Source organism: Salmo salar, chromosome ssa23 (assembly GCF_905237065.1).
Source record: "Salmo salar chromosome ssa23, Ssal_v3.1, whole genome shotgun sequence".
Classification (NCBI taxonomy): Eukaryota; Metazoa; Chordata; class Actinopteri; order Salmoniformes; family Salmonidae; genus Salmo; species Salmo salar.
The window spans coordinates 33,532,888-33,551,750 of record NC_059464.1 but is presented as its reverse complement, the minus strand read 5'-3'; the positions used below and the strand labels follow the sequence as shown (position 1 = coordinate 33,551,750).

Here is an 18,863-nt window from a genome sequence, read left to right as displayed (position 1 = left end):
CCTCTGGCGAGCACATGGAGGGCTGTGCAGCCCCCCAAAGAAATGCCACCCCACACCATGACTGACCCACCGCCAAACCGGTCATGCTGGAGGATGTTGCAGGCAGCAGAACGTTCTCCACGGCGTCTCCAGACTCTGTCACGTCTGTCACGTGCTCAGTGTGAACCTGCTTTCATCTGTGAAGAGCACAGGGCGAATTTGCCAATCTTGGTGTTCTCTGGCAAATGCCAAACGTCCTGCACGGTGTTGGGCTGTAAGCACAACCCCCACCTGTGGACGTCGGGCCCTCATACCACCCTCATGGAGTCTGTTTCTGACCGTTTGAGCAGACACATGCACATTTGTGGCCTGCTGGAGGTCATTTTGCAGGGCTCTGGCAGTGCTCCTCCTGCTCCTCCTTGCACAAAGGCGGAGGTAGCGGTCCTGCTGCTGGGTTGTTGCCCTCCTACGGCCTCCTCCACGTCTCCTGATGTACTGGCCTGTCTCCTGGTAGCGCCTCCATGCTCTGGACACTACGCTGACAGACACAGCAAGCCTTCTTGCCACAGCTCGCATTGATGTGCCATCCTGGATGAGCTGCACTACCTGAGCCACTTGTGTGGGTTGTAGACTCCGTCTCATGCTACCACTAGAGTGAAAGCACCGCCAGCATTCAAAAGTGACCAAAACATCAGCCAGGAAGCATAGGAACTGAGAAGTGGTCTGTGGTCCCCACCTGCAGAACCACTCCTTTATTGGGGGTGTCTTGCTAATTGCCTATAATTTCCACCTGTTGTCTATTGCATTTGCACAACAGCATGTGAAATGTATTGTCAATCAGTGTTGCTTCCTAAGTGGACAGTTTGATTTCACAGAAGTGTGATTGACTTGGAGTTACATTGTGTTGTTTAAGTGTTCCCTTTATTTTTTTGAGCAGTGTATATAAGGATGTGTATCTGAGAAACCCGTTTGAGGTATCGAAGAAGGTGAAGCATGTATTGTGAAAAGTGGAATCAATCAGAGTGACCAGGAATGGGCTTGTTCAGGTTAATTTTGTTTCTGAAGAGCAGAAGAAGAAGGCATTTGGAATTACAAGAATTGCAAATCCCGAAGTATTATGCTTTGAACTGCGAAGTAGAGCACCAGTTAAAGGAGTCATAGCCTGGGTGTTGATGGATGGGTAGATATGGGATACTTCAAGAGAATCCAAGATGTCTGTTCTATTGGCTAACGTGCAATCATTGGAAAATAAAATTAGTGACCTACGAGCAAGATTAAACTACCAACGGGACATTAAAAATGGTAATATCTTCTGTTTCGCCGAGTCGTGGCTGAACAATGACATGAAAAACATACAGCTGGCGGTTTTAATCTGTATAAGCAGGATAGTACAGCAGCATCTGGTAAGACAAGGGGTGGTGGTCTAAGTATATTTGTAAACAACAGCTTGTGGACGATATCTAAGGAAGTCTCAAGGTTTTACTCGCCTGAGGTAGAGTATCTCATGATAAGCTGTAGACCACACTATCTACCAAGAGAGGTTCATCTGTATTTTTCGTAGCTGTCTACATACCACCACAGACCGATGCTAGCACTAAGACCACACTCAATCAGCAGTATACCACCATAAGCAAACAGGAAAACGCTCATCCAGAGTTGGTGCTCCTAGTGTCCGGGCACTTTAATGCAGGGAAACTTAAATCAATTTTCTACCTGCATGTTAAATGTGCAACCAGAGGGAAAACAACTCTAGACCACCTTTACTCCACACACAGAGAAGCATACAAAGCTCTCCCTCGCCCTCTATTTGGCAAATCTGACCCTAATTCTATGCTCCTGATAGAAGACAATATTTAAGCAGGAAGAACCAGTGACTCGGTCAATAAAAAATTGGTCAGATGAAAAAGATGCTAAGCTAAAGGACTGTTTTGCTTTCACAGACTGGAATATGTTCTGGGATTCTTCCGATGGCATTGAGGAGTACACCACGTCAGTCAGTGGCTTCATCAATAAGTGCATCGATGACGTCGTCCCCACAGTGACCGTACGTACATACCCCAACCAGAAGCCATGGATTACAGGCAACATCCGCACTGAGCTAAAGGGTAGAGCTGCCGCTTTCAAGGAGCGGGACTCTAACCAGAAGTGTATAGGAAATCCCACTACGCCCTCCGACGAACCATCAGACTCAAGACACTTTCGAGGGTAGTCCGTATGGCCCAGTACATCACTGAGGCCAAGCTTTTTAATTTTTTCATTTTTTTTATCACTGGTCACTATAGCAGCACCCACCCACAGCACGCGCCCCAGCAGGAATATTTCACTGGTCACCCCAAAGCCAATTCCTCATTTGGCTGCCTTTCCTTCCAGTTGTCTGCTGCCAATGACTGGAACGAACTGCATGAATCACTGAAGCTGGAAACTCATATCACCCTCACTAATTTCAAGCACCAGCTGTCAGAGCAGCTCACAGATCATTGCACCTGTACGTAGCCCATTTGTTAATAGCCCATCCAACTACCTCATCCTCATACTGTATATATTTATTTATTTTGCTACTTTGCACCCCAGTATCTCTACTTGCACATTCATCTTTTGCACATCTATCACTCCAATGTTTAATTGCTATATCTTAATTACCTCGCCACTATGGCCTATTTTATTTACCTCCCTTATCTTACCTCATTTGCACACACTGTATATAGACTTTTTCTACTGTATTATTGACTGTATGTTTGTTTATTCCACGTGTAACTCTGCGTTGTTGTTTGTGTAGAACTGCTTTGCTTTATCTTGGCCAGGTCACAGTTGTAAATGAGAACTTGTTCTCAACTTGTTTACCTGGTTAAATAAAGGTGAAATATTTTTTTTATATTTTTTTTATATTCGAAACATACAATATACTTGCAGTGAAGCCGCTCAACAACTACATCATACCAGTCATCCAACAGATTCCCATTCAGAGCGACACACAGAAGCATCCAGAGTCAATGCCCTGCTCAAGGGCATGTTGACCGATCTACCATCAGGTCAAAAAACGTGAACCCGAACCCTCCAAGATCCCCCCACAGTTCCCCAATAGCTGTGCCTCAACCATTGGAGTCCCCTCCCACAGTCCCCCCCGCCAGGAATAAAAAATAAATAAATAATACAATCTATTCCATTCCCCACCCCAAGAACCCCCCAATGCACCAACAACCAAGAGAATGAACTAAAGAGAAAAAGGAAAAAAAAGACAGAAGAAAACAGCAAACAACAATGCAAAAACAATTTATAAATACAAATACATTTTTTAACAAAGGACGTCAAGGACAACTAAAACCATAACAACCATGCCAAATGTATATGTTTGTGTGCATGCCTGGCACTATTACATGTATGTGTGTGTTCTTGTATGTGCTTATTTGAATGAGAGTGTGTGTATGTGCATGTGTACAAACACCTGCACGGCATTAGCCTCAGGCAAACCGGCATTAATTGTAAAAACACTGCCACTTTGTCACGTCCTGACCAGTAAAGGGGTCATTTGTAATTGTAGTATGGTCAGGGCGTGGCAGGGGGTGTTTGTTTTGTGTGTTTTGGGGTTGTTTGTTTCTAGGGGATTTTGGTTGTAGTTTTCTATTTCTATGTTTCTTTTTCTATGTGTGGCCAGGTATGGCTTCCAATCAGAGGCAGGTGTCTTTCGTTGTCTCTGATTGGAAGCCATACTTAGGCAGCCTGTTTTTCCTGTGTTTTTGTGGGTGGTTGTTTTCGGTATATCCTATGTGTCTTACGGAACTGTTTATTGTCGGTTTGTTATTTTTGTTTAAGTGTTCACTTTATTTAATAATAAAAGAAGATGAGCACTTTACCCGCTGCGTTTTGGTCCCCCCTTCATCAACACTTATGACAGAACCACCCACCAAAGAAGGAACAAGCAGCGGAGGAAGGAGCAGCAGGAGAAGTATTTGGAGTCATGGACGTGGGAGGAGATCCTCGACGGCAAGGGTCCATGGAGCCAGGCTGGGGAGTACTAGCGCCCGAAGGCGGAGCTGGAGGAAGCAAAGAGGGAACGACGGAGGTACGAGGTGTTGTATCCTCCTATTCAGGAGGTGGAGAGGCAGCCCCAAAACATTTTTTTGGGGGGGGGCATAAGGGGAGTGTTGCTAGGTCAGGGGGGAACCCTGACCTAACTTCCCGGGCTATTCGGAGGGAGCCGTGGAGCAAACCGGAGCCGAGAAAGGAGTCGAGCGCCGAGCTTGACGCGAGATTCCGGAAGGAGGTACTGGTAGAGAGGGCACGACTGAGCAGGTGTGCAGAGGGGCGAATGACGCATTACGGGGTGATGCGCACTCTCTCGCCCATCCGCACGCACAGTCCGGTGTGGTCGGTACGGGCTCCGCAGCGTTGCCGTGCTTGAGTTGGCACTCAGCCAGGAAGGAGTGTGCCTGCTCAGCGCATCTGGCCACCAGTGCCTCTCCTCGGTCCAGCTTATCCAGCGCCTGCTCTACGCACGGCAGCCCTCATTCCCCAGCACAGCCCAGCTCGCCCTGTGCCAGCGCTCCGCCCGTGCCGGGCTACAGGGACCATCCAGCCAGGACGAAGTGTGCCAGCCCTGAGCTCCAGACCTACGGTGCGCCTCCACGGCCCAGTGTGCCTCGTGCCTGCTCTGCGCACCCAGTCTTCTGTAAGTCTTCCCAGTCCGGGGAGACCGGTCCCAGCTCCACGCAGGAGGGCGCCAGCGACGTTCCTCAGCCAGGAGCCTCCAGCGACACTCCCCAGTCAGGAGCCTCCAGTGACACTCCTCAGCCCGGAGCCTCCGGCGACGCTCCTCAGCCCGGAGCCTCCAGCGACGCTCCTCAGCCCGGAGCCTCCAGCGACGCTCCTCGGCCCGGAGCCTCCAGCGACGCTCCTCGGCCCGGAGCCTCCAGCGACGCTTCTCAGCCCGGAGCCTCCAGCGACGCTTCTCAGCCCGGAGCCTCCAGCGACGCTCCTCGGCCCGGAGCCTCCAGCGACGCTCCTCAGCCCGGAGCCTCCAGCGACGCTCCTCGGCCCGGAGCCTCCAGCGACGCTCCTCAGCCCGGAGCCTTCAGCGACGCTCCTCAACCCGGAGCCTTCAACGGTGGTCTGCAGCCAAGAGCCTTCAGCGGTGGTCTGCAGCCCAGAGTCTTCAGGGGGGGGGTGTAGCACAGGAACCATCGTTGACGGTGGCCACCCTCCCTTCCCTCCCTTTAGGTTTGGGGTTGTTTTGTGGGTGCACCTTTTTTTTGGGGGGGGGTACTTTCACGTCCTGACCAGTAAAGGGGTCATTTGTAATTGTAGTATGGTCTGGGCGTGGCAGGGGGTGTTTGTTTTGGGGTTGTTTGGTTCTAGGGGATTTTGGTTCTCGTTTTCTATTTCTATGTTTCTTTTTCTATGTGTGGCCAGGTATGGCTTCCAATCAGAGGCAGGTGTCTTTCATTTACGTCATTTAGCAGACGCTCTTATCCAGAGCTTATCTTTTGTTGTCTCTGATTGGAAGCCATACTTAGGCAGCCTGTTTTTCCTGTGTTTTTGTGGGTGGTTGTTTTCGGTATAGCCTATGTGCCTTATGGAACTGTTTATTGTCGGTTTGTTATTTTTGTTTGTTCAATTTATTTAATAATAAAAGAAGATGAGCACTTTACCCGCTGCGTTTTGGTCCCCCTTCATCGACACCTATGACACACTTAGCGTCATTCAAATGTACTTTTTATTATGTTTTATTTTGACTTTTTTACTTTCATCTTTGACCATCATTCTATCTCCCACACAGGAACTCCACTCCCACTTGTCTCCAATTCCACATACCAACCCTCAGCTTCCCTCAGCCCATCCCATCTATCTCTGCTGGCCACCCACTTCGGGTTTCTACGCAACACATATCTTTCAACTATGCTGTGATGTTTAACGTACAATTTCAATCTATCTAATTGAATAGAATCTACAGATTGCGAGTTGAAGATAAATACTTTTACTAAGAGTATTAGTATATTAGTAATTGACTGACCCGGTCTCTCCAGATCTCCTAACAATACTATTTCTAGGGTCAATTCTAGATCAATGCTATGCATTTTCAGCCATTCCTGAACCTGAGACCAGAAACAGGCTACCTGAGGGCAATACCAAAATAAATGGTCAATTGATTCTGTCACAACAAAATCTGCAGAGCTTTGATGATTTTATGCCCCAAATATTCAACATTTTGTTGGTGGCAAGAATTCTATATAATAATTTTAGCTGAAAAACACGAAGTCTTGAATCTTACGTTGTTTTATATATCCACTCATACACCCTGTACCATGGAATCGGTACATCAAAATTCTCTTCCCAACTATCTGTATGGCACAGTTGTCAACATCCAGGTCCTCAAATGAAACTGGTATACTTTCCAGTTTATGATATTTTTATTCCTCTGCCAGTTTTGATCCTTTATATTGGGCAGACAGACAAGTTCCCTACCTTCTCCCGCTGCCACCTGCCTCCATTTTTGGAGTAATGCTGTAATTAATTGGTTGTACTCTTGGATTGAGCAGACCTTTCTGTACAATTCTGATAACTCTGAAGGACATAGCTCTACCATTCCAATTTACAATATCATTTAAGAACAAAATACCCTTTTCAAACATCTTTCCCATGAATACAGGTATTTTAACAACCAGCACATTTGAGTTCAGCCATAATATTTGTTGTAATATTTGTTCTATCTTTTCAGGGGGATGAAATTGTAGCCAGCTTTGCAATGCTTGTTTGAAAAAGAGAGATACTTTGAAAAAAGTATAATTTTCAATTAATCAAAAATGAGACATGGCAATCTGCACAAAGGCAAAAAGACCATTTTTAAACAATGGATGAGCTTTTCTTAGTAATCTACTTGAGAACCATTTAGGGTTCAAATAAAACTTTTGAGTGTGTGAAGCTTTTAGAGAGAGGTTTAGTGGTTTTATATTTAATAATCTCAACCCACCCAATTCATATTCATTATATAGATAGGCACGTTTTATTTTGTATGGTTTAGCGTCCCAGATAAAGTGAAATATTTTTTTCTTATATGATTTGAAAAATGAATCTTCAGGAGTAGGCAGCGCCATAAGTAAATGAGTAAACTGAGATATGACTAAGGAGTTAATCAGGGCAATTTTTCCATAAATAGACAGGTATTTAAGGTTTTAGTCCAGAGAGTACAGAAAAGTTATCTAGATCATCAATGATACATTACAGGGATCTAGCTTGCGGACTTAATATAAAACTTGAGTCATCGGCATACATGGACACCTTTGTTTTTAAGCCTTGGATTTCTAATCCTCTAATGTTGTCATTGGATCTGATTTTAATAGCTATCATTTCGATGGCCATAATGAATAGATTTGGTGACAGTGGACACCTTTGTTTAACTCCTCTTGACAATTCAAAACTCAATAAGAAGTAGCCGTTATTTACTATTTTACAGCTGGGGTTGCTATACATTATTTTTACCCATTTTATAAGAGTATTACTGAAATTGAAAAAATCCAGGCATTTCTAAATAAAATGCAGTCTTACTTTATCAAATGCCTTTTCAAAATCCTCTATAAATACCATTCCTGGCTTCTTATATGTTTCATGATGTTCTATTATTTCTAGTAGTTGTCGTATAATATTTTCAATGTATCGTCCAAGTAAAAAACCTGTCTGATCAGGATGAACAATACCTGGTTAAACCCTTTTAATTCTGAGTGCTATGCATTTTGCTAGTATTTTTGCATTACAACATTGAAGTGTAAGGGGCCTCCAGTTTTTTACATAGACTGGGTCTTTATATTTGCCATCTGGATCTTGTTTTAGTAATAGAGAAATCAGACCTTCCTGCTGAGTACCTGACAGACTACCATTTCTATGGGAGTAGTTAAAACAATCTAACAATGGAGCTTTTAGTATATTAAAAATTATTTGATATACCTCTACCCGTATGCCATCAAGCCCTGGGGTTTTTCCAGACTGAAAGGATTTAAAAGCCTCAAAAAGTTATTCCTCTGTAATTTGGCCTTCTCACTGATCTTTCTGTACATTTGTTATTTTTCAATTTTTTGTATTATTTGGAAAAAAATCCTTACCATAATCTTCATTCAGTGGGAAAGGATGAGACGGATGTAAGGGTGTTTAACTTTCGGCAGAGAAGTCAGACGCAGGAGAGAAATAACTGTGTTTCCAACGGCGCAGTTTATTTACAAAAAACCCACCGGAAAACATAATAATAAAAATCAATGGGTAACATAACCCGACGCACACCAGTACAGACGTACACATACACTTACAATAAACAATCACCGACAAGGACATGAGGGGAAACAGAGGGTTAAATACACAACATGTAATTGATGGGATTGGAACCAGGTGGGATGGAAGAAAAGACAAAACCAATGGAAATGAAAAATGGATCAGCAATGGCTAGAAGGTCGGTGACGTCGACCGCCAAACACCGCCCGAACAAGGAGAGGGAACAACTTCGGCGGAAGTCGTGACTACGGAAAAGAGAACATCTGCCTAAAATAATTAGCTTCCTCTTTTAAAATATCATTCGGAGAATCATAGATGACTCCGTCTTCAGTAATGAGTTTCTGAAAATTATTTTTGTTAGCGTTCCTGTATTGGAGATTCAGGAAGTATGTTGTGTATTTTTCTCCATATTCCATCCAGTTTGCTTTATTTTTTAGATCGTTCTTGAATCCTGTTAGGGCTAGGGGGCAGTATTGACACGGCTGGATAAAAAACGTACCCGATTTAATCTGGTTACTACTCCTGCCCAGTAACTAGAATATGCATATAATTATTGGCTTTGGATAGAAAACACTCCAAAGTTTCTAAAACTGTTTGAATGGTGTCTGTGAGTATAACAGAACTCAAATGGCAGGTCAAAACCTGAGAGATTCCTTTACAGGAAGTGGCCTGTCTGACCATTTATTGTCTTTCTTTGACATCTCATTCCATTACAAAGGATCTCTGCGGTAACGTGACACTTCCCACGGTTCCAATAGGCTCTCAGAGCCCGGGAAAAACCTGAATGTCGTCATTCCAGCCCCAGGCTGAAACACATTATCGCCTTTCTCAAGTGGCCGATCAAGGGACTGTGGGCTTAGGCGCGTGCACTGGCCGCCCCCGTCTTTGTGTTTTTTCCTCTGTTTTCCGAAAAGGAGATTCCCGGTCGGAATATTATCACTTTTTTACGAGATAAATTGCATAAAAATTGATTTTAAACAGCGGTTGACATGCTTCGAAGTACGGTAATGGAATATTTAGAATTTTTTTGTCACGAATTGCGCCATGCGCACGACCCTGATTTACCATTTCGGATAGTGTCTGGGACGCACGAACAAAACGCCGCTATTCGGATATAACGATGGATTATTTTGGACCAAACCAACATTTGTTATTGAAGTAGCAGTTCTGGGAGTGCATTCTGACGAAGACAACAAAAGGTAATCAAACTTTTGTAATAGAAAATCTGATTTTGGTGAAGGCTAAACTTGCCGGGTGTCTAAATAGCTAGCCCGTGATGGCTGGGCTATGTACTTAGAATATTGCAAAATGTGCTTTCACCAAAAAGCTATTTTAAAATCGGACATATCGAGTGCATAGAGGAGTTCTGTATCTATAATTCTTAAAATAATTGTTATGCTTTTTGTGAACGTTTATCGTGAGTAATTTAGTAAATTGTTAGTAAATTCACCGGAAGTTTGCGATTACGTCCCGCCTAGCCCATAGAGGATAAGTTCCTCAAGTTCTTTTTGTTTTCCCTCTAACTTATTTTCTATCTCTGTAGTATCGTTTTTATTACTATCTACCTGTACTGTTGTTCATGGATTTCCTTTGTTAGTCTTGTCTCTTTAGCCAGAAACTGCTTTTTTATTATTGATGAATTATTGAATTGAATGGTTTAAAGGTATAACAAACAATACGGGGATTAGCTGAACATTTCCATTGGTTCATTTCCATTGGATACTGGAAAAATTCAGTTATAAATTATTTTGTCTTAGTTAAAAATAAGTTGTCCTCCAGTAAACTTTGATTAAATTTCCAATATCCCTGTCCACGTGGAAAATAAGAGTTATGTGAATGCCAATTAGATGATGATCCGATCGTATTCCTATGAAAACTTTTTTAACCTTTGATACAAGAGAGAAAGAGACAAGAAAGTAGTCAAGATGATTAGCTTGATTTAAGTCTCCTCCATGTATATCTCACTAGGTCAGGGTTTTTTAGTCTCCAAACATCCGCTATTTCTAATGTGTCCATAATATTTGTGATTTCCTTAAGGGCACGATGATGATAGTTTGTAGAGTGATTACCTTTACAGTCCATTGAGGTACTTAACACTGTGGTATAGTCTCCTACCATAATGACTAGATCATTTGTTGCCTGTAAGTTCAATAAATTGGTATAAATGTTGTCGAAGAAGGGTGAATCATCCTGATTTGGACAATATAGATTAATGAGCCAAATCTCTTTTTCATCCACTTTCATATTCAAAAGGATCCACCTTCCTTGCGAATCATTCGTGACTATTTGCACATTCAGATTGAGATTTTTGTTAATTAATATCATCACACCCTTTGAGTTCCTTTGTCCATGACAGAAAAATATTTCACCACCCCATTCCTTTTTCCACGCAACTTCATCTAAGGATGTAGAGTGAGTTTCCTGTAAACAGTATATGTTATATTCCTTTTCTTTTAGCCATGTAAAGACTGATCTTTTTTAAAATAATCTGCTAAACCATTCCAATTATAACTGGCTATACTTATTTCAGCCCTTACCATAACTAGATACTATTCTCAGTCTAAATTGACCATAATTAGTGCTTGTAAAGTTACTGCCATCAGAGGTATTATGAAGGTTAAAACTAGATCTTTCAAATGTCTGATATTTAGAATTCAAGAAATAGGTTTTTAGCAATATTTGTTTTATTCCCTTGCTTGTTTGCTTGTGAGCCAATGCCACAGATGTTAGAAAATTGAGACAATATATTATGTGTGTAGCAAATCTGAGTAGGTTGATGTGTATGATATTAGATGTGATATAGTGAGAGTGTGTACGATGTCTGTATAAGAGTAAGACTATAATGTGTGATGTCCAAATAAATAATAACTCTGCAAATTTGCATGGTTAAGTGTCTATGTGTGTAACATGTAGTGTGTATAGCCTTAATATTCATGATGATAATTGTAATCCATATCATATCACCATCATATCACCATCATAATTACCTTTAACATAATTGAAAAACACATCCCAGCATTTCCATAGCAATTGACGTTTCACATGATCATGAAAGAGACCTTGCATTACTCGAGAGACGGCTTCACTACAGTACAAATGTATTCCGTACAATATGTTATTATTCCCAAATGGCCCAATTCTGATATCTTCCCCTTGCTTGTTGTTAACATATATAAACTTGTAGACAAATACATAAAAAAGATAGACAAACAATACACATTAAATTATAAAACAGTTCTTGACAATAGAGAGAGGGAGAGAAGAGAAGAGAAAAGAGAGAAAGAGAGAGTGAGAGAAAAGAGCGAGATCAGGTGTGTGTGTGTGTGTCCATATGTGTAAGCAAGCATGTAATTGAGTATGTGCGTGTTCATATCCACTTCATAATGTTCAGATATTTTTACAGTTCCCATACCTTATTTGTTTTTCGTAACCTGAAGTCCCTGTAGAATTTAGTACAGCCACGGTGTTACGGAGCTGTCTCGGAATAGCTGTCCATCTATAAAGAGTTTGTCCACAATGATAAAGGCACGGTTACCATTCTCCCTTTGTTGTCTTTGTACTGGATACAGTCTCTTACGACATTAATTTATCTCTCTTGGAAATTTGTCATTGAGACCGAATTTGGTCCCTTTAAGCTCCCTTCCCCTGCTTTTGATCAGCTCCTTTTGTTGGTAGTGTTCATATTTTGCGATGATCGGTCGGGGACCCTTGGTCTTGTCGCTCCGAGCTCCAAGTCTGTGTACTCGGTGGAATGCCCTCTTGTTTAAAGTCTCTATAGGTAGTTTCAATGCGGTTTGATTGAATTTTTGATCGCGCCCTCAGGATTATTGTATGCGTCCTCAGGAATCCCAGAATTTTTTTTATTTTCACGCATGCTATGACTTTGTATGTCTAGTAGCAACTCCTTCATCATCCTGTTTTCCCTGAGTAGACAATCCATGTCGGAATCGTGGATTTTTATCTTGGCTGTGAGTGTCTTGTTTTCTCTTTTGGAGCGTGAGAATTTCCCTCTGGCTGAACTCCAAACTCCCTCTCAGCCCTGGTACCTCCTCACACAACTTTTCCAGTGTTGCATGGATTCCAGCCAGAGCACTAGCCTCTACCTCAATGGTAAGTAAATCGTCCGTGTCTGTAGATGAATCTGTTTTTATTTTTTTTGTCAGGTTAAAGTTATTTTGTGAGGTGGTTGGATCTTTCCATGATGGAGTATGTTGTCCCTCCATAGCGTAAAGCTGTTGGTACTCGTCGATTTCCCTGAGGATCTCCTTAGTATCCAGATTGGCTCTTTACTGCAACCAGTTGTTTTACGAAAAGATAACAATGAGTCTTTCACACGACAACGATAGGTGTTTGTAGTACAGCCAGCTACAGTGGGGGAAAAAATAATTTGATCCCTTGCTGATTTTGTATGTTTGCCCACTTACAAAGAAATGATCAGTCTATAATTTTAATAGTAGGTTTATTTGAACAGTGAGAGACAGAATAACAACAAAAAAATCCAGAAAAACTCATGTCAAAAATGTTATAAAATTATTTGCATTTTAATGAGGGAAATAAGTATTTGACCCCTCTGCAAAACATGACTCTTAGTACTTGGTGGCAAAACCCTTGTTGGCAATCACAGAGGTCAGATGTTTCTTGTAGTTGGCCACCAGGTTTGCGCACATCTCAGGAGGGATTTTGTCCCACTCCTCTTTGCAGATATTCTCCAAGTCATTAAGGTTTCGAGACTGACGTTTGGCAACTCGAACCTTCAGCTCCCTCAACAGATTTTCTATGGGATTAAGGTCTGGAGACTGGCTAAGCCACTCCAGGACCCTAATGTGCTTCTTCTTGAGCCACTCCTTTGTGGCCTTGGCCGTGTGTTTTGGGTCATTGTCATGCTGGAATACCCATCCACGACCCATTTTCAATGCCCTGGTTGAGGGAAGGAGGTTCTCACCCAAGATTTGACGGTACATCGTCCCTTTGATGCGGTGAAGTTGTCCTGTCCCCTTAGCAGAAAAACACCCCAAAAGCATAATGTTTCCACCTCCATGTTTGACGGTGGAGATGGTGTTCTTGGGGTCATAGGCAGCATTCCTCCTTCTCCAAACACGGCGAGTTCAGTTGATGTCAAAGAGCTCCATTTTGGTCTCATCTGACCACAACACTTTCACCAGTTGTCCTCTGAGTCATTCAGATGTTCATTGACAAACTTCAGACAGGCATGTATTTGTATTCTTGAGCAGGGGGACCTTGCGGGCGCTGCAGGATTTCAGTCCTTCACGGCGTAGTGTGTTACCAATTGTTTTCTTGGTGACTATGGTCCCAGCTGCCTTGAGATCATTGACAAGATCCTCCCGTGTAGTTCTGGGCTGATTCCTCACCGTTCTCATGATCATTGCAACTCCACGAGGTGAGATCTTGCATGGAGCCCCAGGCCGAGGGATATTGACAGTTATTTTGTGTTTCTTCCATTTGCGAATAATCGCACCAACTGTTGTCACCTCTCACCAAGCTGCTTGGCGATGGTCTTGTAGCCCATTCTAGCCTTGTGTAGGTCATCAATCTTGTCCCTGACATCCTTGGAGAGCTCTTTGGTCTTGGCCATGGTGGAGAGTTTGGAATCTGATTTATTGATTGCTTCTATGGTCAGGTGTCTTTTTTACAGGTAACAAGCTGCGGTTAGGAGCACTCCCTTTAAGAGTGCGCTCCTAATCTCAGCTCATTACCTGTATAAAAGACACCTGGGAGCCAGAAATCTTTCTGATTGAGAGGGGGTCAAATACTTATTTCCCTCATTAAAATGCAAATCAATTTATAACATTTCTGACATGCATTTTTCTGGATATTTTTGTTGTTATTCTGTCTCTCACTGTTCAAATAAACCTACCATTAAAATTATAGACTGATCATTTCTTTGTCAGTGGGCAAACGTACAAAATCAGCAGGGGATCAAATACTTTTTCCCCCCACTGTAGCAGTCGCGGAATCCACGCAAAAAACGGAACCCAAACTTGCAGTCCCAGCCATAAAGGCTAACCGCGTCGTGGAATCCTTAGCAACAAAACTTTAGTTCGGATTAAAAACGATTTAATTAAACTTTTTTAATATAATCAACAAACCGAGTGTAGACAGTACAATGTTCTGTTGCCTGAGGCCAAGCTTCCTGCCATCCAGGAACTCTATACCAGGCGGTGTCAGAGGAAGGCCCTAGGCTGGGTTTCTGTACAGCACTTTGTGACATCAGCTGATGTAAGAAGGGCTTTATAAATGCATTTGATTGATTAATTGAATTGAGAAAGCAAGCGACTCTAGTGTTGATGATATAGTAGTAGATACACCCCAGCCGTTAGTGAATGTTTGTCAATCAAGAGAACCGGACACGCTTTGTGTGAAAAATGTGGATTTTGTGCTGTTTATTGCAACGATTATTAATTGTACCGCTCAAGTGTCGAAAAAATCCCACAAATTGTACATCATTGTGGCTGCGGCAGAAACGTTTCTGGGCTTGAAAGAATTCACAGCAGAAGACCTCCAAGGGGTACTGGCAACGGAAGAAGTACCGCCCTCCCAGGCTCCTGAGCCTGTGTAGGGATCAGATTGCACAGGATTTTATTAGCAGAAGTAGCGTGAATTTTGGTTCATGTTTTATTTTTTTTGGTAGTTCATATAAATGTGTTCATCCAAAACATATTTAGTTTTTGGGGATATTTTACGACCCCGATATTTTACTGCCGCGATTCATATGTATACAGTGGATATGTACAGATAAATGTGATATTTGCGGCTCTCTCAACCCCAATTGATAGTACAATGCAGTGGAGGTTGCTGAGGGGAGGACGGCTCATAATAATGGCTGAAATGGAGTCAATGGAATGGTAGCAAACATCTGGTTTCCATGTGGTTGATACCATTCCATTGATTCCATTCCAGCCATTACTATGAGCCGTCCTCCCTTCAGCAGCCTCCACTGGTACAATGTACACACATACACGTATATTTTCAGTTTATGAGTGTGTGATATGGGGGTTGGAGACATGTTTATTTTGACATTACAAAGAAAAACTTTTATAAACAATGGCAACACTGCCATGTTGCACTAAGCTTTGCTGTTGGAAAACCACATCAGTGTCCGACTTTGGGCTGTAGCTGATGCACCTCCCGACTTCACTCCTGGACTTTGGTCTATAGTCAGTTACAGGTGTAAAATGAACACCTGAAACTAAATCCCCTACATACTGGTCTTGACGAGAAGACAAAAACTGTTTAACCAATCCAGTATATGTGGAGGAAGAGTTAAGATAGTGTCACCTTGTTAACAACCAAAGAGGAAGTTGCATCACAGGCTGTCTTTCCATTTCCCCTGAAAACCGGAATGTCCGGTTGTTGGGGACTCGGCAGAGGCTAGTTGCTTCCGCCTTACCACTCAAACAAGCCCATTGAGTACGGTATTGCAGTCACAAGATGAAGGCTTTTACTAAACTCTTAATTGTTGGTGCTATAGGAGTAGCTTTTGTTGCTTTCCAATGGAGTGGACCCACCTTGGACTCAGGTAAGATATTTATTTAGCTTCTTCATGATCCTTGACTGGTCTATCAAGTAAAACTGTTTCAAAGTACACGTTTACTTACACGTTTAAATCCAAAGCAACACTGCTGGAATGTGTTTCCGTTTTGTTTTGGTAGGCTAAGTGATGAGTAATGTTTGGTGCACTCCTTGGTGCACTACTTGGTGCACTCCGTAATAACCAATCTGATATGAATGAATTCACAAACACTTATTCAATGCAACTTTCAGGTTTACTGAGCTAAGCTTTCGGCCAGATGACCTTTGTGAGTGCAATACAGTACAATACACATACGATAATACAGTATAGTCGTCATAGGCCTGAAATGAGTCAGAGGCAACCATGTGGAATTGGAACCATACAGAACTACAGCCTACTACGTAATATGCATTCCACTCATAACTGGTTTAGGGTGGAAACCGTAGTAGTTGATAATCAGGCTAGAGTAGTTTCCATGTACAGTAAAAAGCAGTGGAAATTGCAGTCACAGCCTTATACTTCTAATAATCTATCACATTTAAACCTAGGTTATCGTTATTTCTCTAAGTGTGGACATTTGTTTTCCCCTGCTATTTCTCACCATAAATTAGCCTGGGTTTTTTCAGATCCAAAAGCAGCAAACTCAGGCACTATCTAACAATTAACTTCATTCATAATCCACTGGGCACAGACATCAATTCAACATATATTCAACATAATTTCATTGAAATGACGTGTAAACAATGTTCATTCAAACAGTGTGTGCTCAGTGGGAAGTGTTTAAAGCAGTAATTCTCTGGTGGCCTATAATTAACATTCCCCTTGTTTCTACTCATATAGATTACACATTGAACTATACACTGAGTCCTAGACAGACATAAAGATCCATATCATCCAGCTAGTTGGATGCCAGGAAAGTGTCCATCAGGTCTAAGATGCAGCATGTACTTTAGTGCACATCAAATGCACATTTTCTTGATAGGCCTCACATCGACAATAAACATCTCCTTGTCTTAGTTTTTTCCGTTTTGAATTTTATTTAGACAAACTATACTGTAAAATGTAATGAGTACTTTAATGACTTTCAACATGGCTGGTTTTCAGAGTCTTTAAAGGGTGCACGGGTCCTGGTGACTGGTGCCAGTACGGGTATAGGTGAACAAATGGCATATCACCTTGCCGGCTTTGGTGCCCAGGTGGTTATTACAGCCAGGAGGGAGAAGGTTCTACAGCAGGTCAGTGACACTTCAATCAGGTGTTTTCATCAATGTCGCTAGGCAATAGTTGTCTATGACAATACCTTTTAATGTTTTTCAAAATTATGTTACTCTTATGCAAACATCACTCTCTTGTATTGCAGGTAGTAGAGAAGTGCCAGGGTTTGGGGGCCCAGAAAGCTCTGTACGTAGCAGCAGATATGGCCAATCCTTCTGACCCAGAGAGAGTGGTGCAGTTTGCTGTGGACAAGCTGGGAGGACTGGACTACCTGGTGCTGAACCACATAGGTTCTAGCCCATTCGCCATGTGGGACGGAGATGTGGAGCACACTAGATGGTTAATGCAGGTGGGGTATCTATCTCGACTACTGTGTTTCATGTGACCCAGTAGGATGACATGTACATGTAGCCTACCATTATATGTACAGTACCACTATTACAATAGTGTTATTTTATCTCCTCTTTTACTTGCTCTTTGTCAGGTAAATTTCCTCAGCTATCTGCAGATGGCGAAGACTGCTCTGCCCACCCTTGAGCAGAGTAGCGGTTCCATTGTGGTCGTCTCCTCCTTATTAGGTGGGTCAGAGCTCTTCTCTAAACAAAGCTTTCCAAGTGACCCTGGACCTATGATTGGCTAGTGTTTTGGTCCCACAGGAAAAATGTGCAGCCCGTTTATGGCCCCCTACACATCCACTAAGTTTGCCCTGAACGGTTTCTTTGGGACGCTGCAGCATGAGCTGGCCATGCAGAGGAGCAACGTGTCCATTACTATCACCGTCCTGGCCCTGATCGATACGGACTCGGCTATGGAGAAAGTCAAGTACGATATTGTTGATATCAACTTCAGTCAAGTTGCAACCCTACAAAGTGTTTTATGGTTGTCTTGATAGTTGTTAGAGCACCTTTATCCAAGTATCCTTGGATACATTTAAAAAATATTGAAAGGATGCAGAGCCATCACTGTTTGTATTACAGGGGGTTCACCAACATCCCAGCCTGGCCGGCCAGTGAGGCAGCGCTTCACATCATCACTTCTGGAGCCACTCGTCAGACAGAGTCTTACTACCCCTGGTTCTGGTATTATGGCTCTCTCATCAGAGACTGGTTCCCCTACTTAAGGGATATTTCTATACGTAACCTTTATAAATATTAAACATATGCTTGAAATACACGTTATGATGACAAAAAAAATCAAGAAAGCATACAGTATTATATATATATTTTTTTCACCTTTATTTAACCAGGTAGGCTAATTGAGAACAAGTTCTCATTTACAACTGCAACCTGGCCAAGATAAAGCAAAGAATGCAACACAAACAACAACACAGAGTTACACATGGAATAAACAAACATACAGTTAATAACACAATAGAGAAAAAAATATATAAATTATATAGAGCCCTTATTGCATGGAACTTCCTTCCATCTCATATTGCTCAAATAAACAGCAAACCTGGTTTAAAAAAACAGACAAAGCTACACCTCACAGCACAACGACTCTCCCCTATTTGATCTAGATAGTTAGTGTGTATGCGTTGATATGTAGGCTATGTGTGCCTTTAAAAAAATGTATGTAGTTCTGTCCTGCTGTTCTTGTTTATTGATGTTCTGTATTACAGTGGCTTGTGAAAGTATTCACCCCCTTCACATTTTTCCTATGTTGTTGCCTTACAACCTGGAATTAAAATAGATTTTTGGGGGGTTTCTATCATTTGATTTACACAACATGCTAACCACTTTGAAGATGCAAAATATTTTTTCTTGTGAAACAAACAAGAAATAAGACAAAAAAAATGAAAACTTCTAGCTGAGAGTGCATGGACTTGAAGTCGGAAGTTTACATACACTTAGGTTGGAGTCATTAAAACTCATTTTTCAACGAC

The 18,863-nt window shown here is 42.2% G+C and overlaps 1 protein-coding gene across 1 annotated transcript; it reads left to right on the top strand.

The window, feature by feature from the left end:
- The first annotated feature begins 15,587 nt into the window (after positions 1-15,587).
- Positions 15,588-18,627, top strand: LOC106584264 (hydroxysteroid 11-beta-dehydrogenase 1-like protein). The gene is made up of 6 exons (XM_014169312.2): positions 15,588-15,769; positions 16,868-16,998; positions 17,124-17,327; positions 17,463-17,556; positions 17,635-17,800; positions 17,956-18,627. The coding sequence occupies exons 1-6, from the start codon at positions 15,682-15,684 to the stop codon at positions 18,131-18,133; spliced, it is 861 nt and encodes a 286-aa protein (XP_014024787.2). The 5' UTR covers positions 15,588-15,681; the 3' UTR covers positions 18,134-18,627.
- Positions 18,628-18,863: the final 236 nt, after the last annotated feature.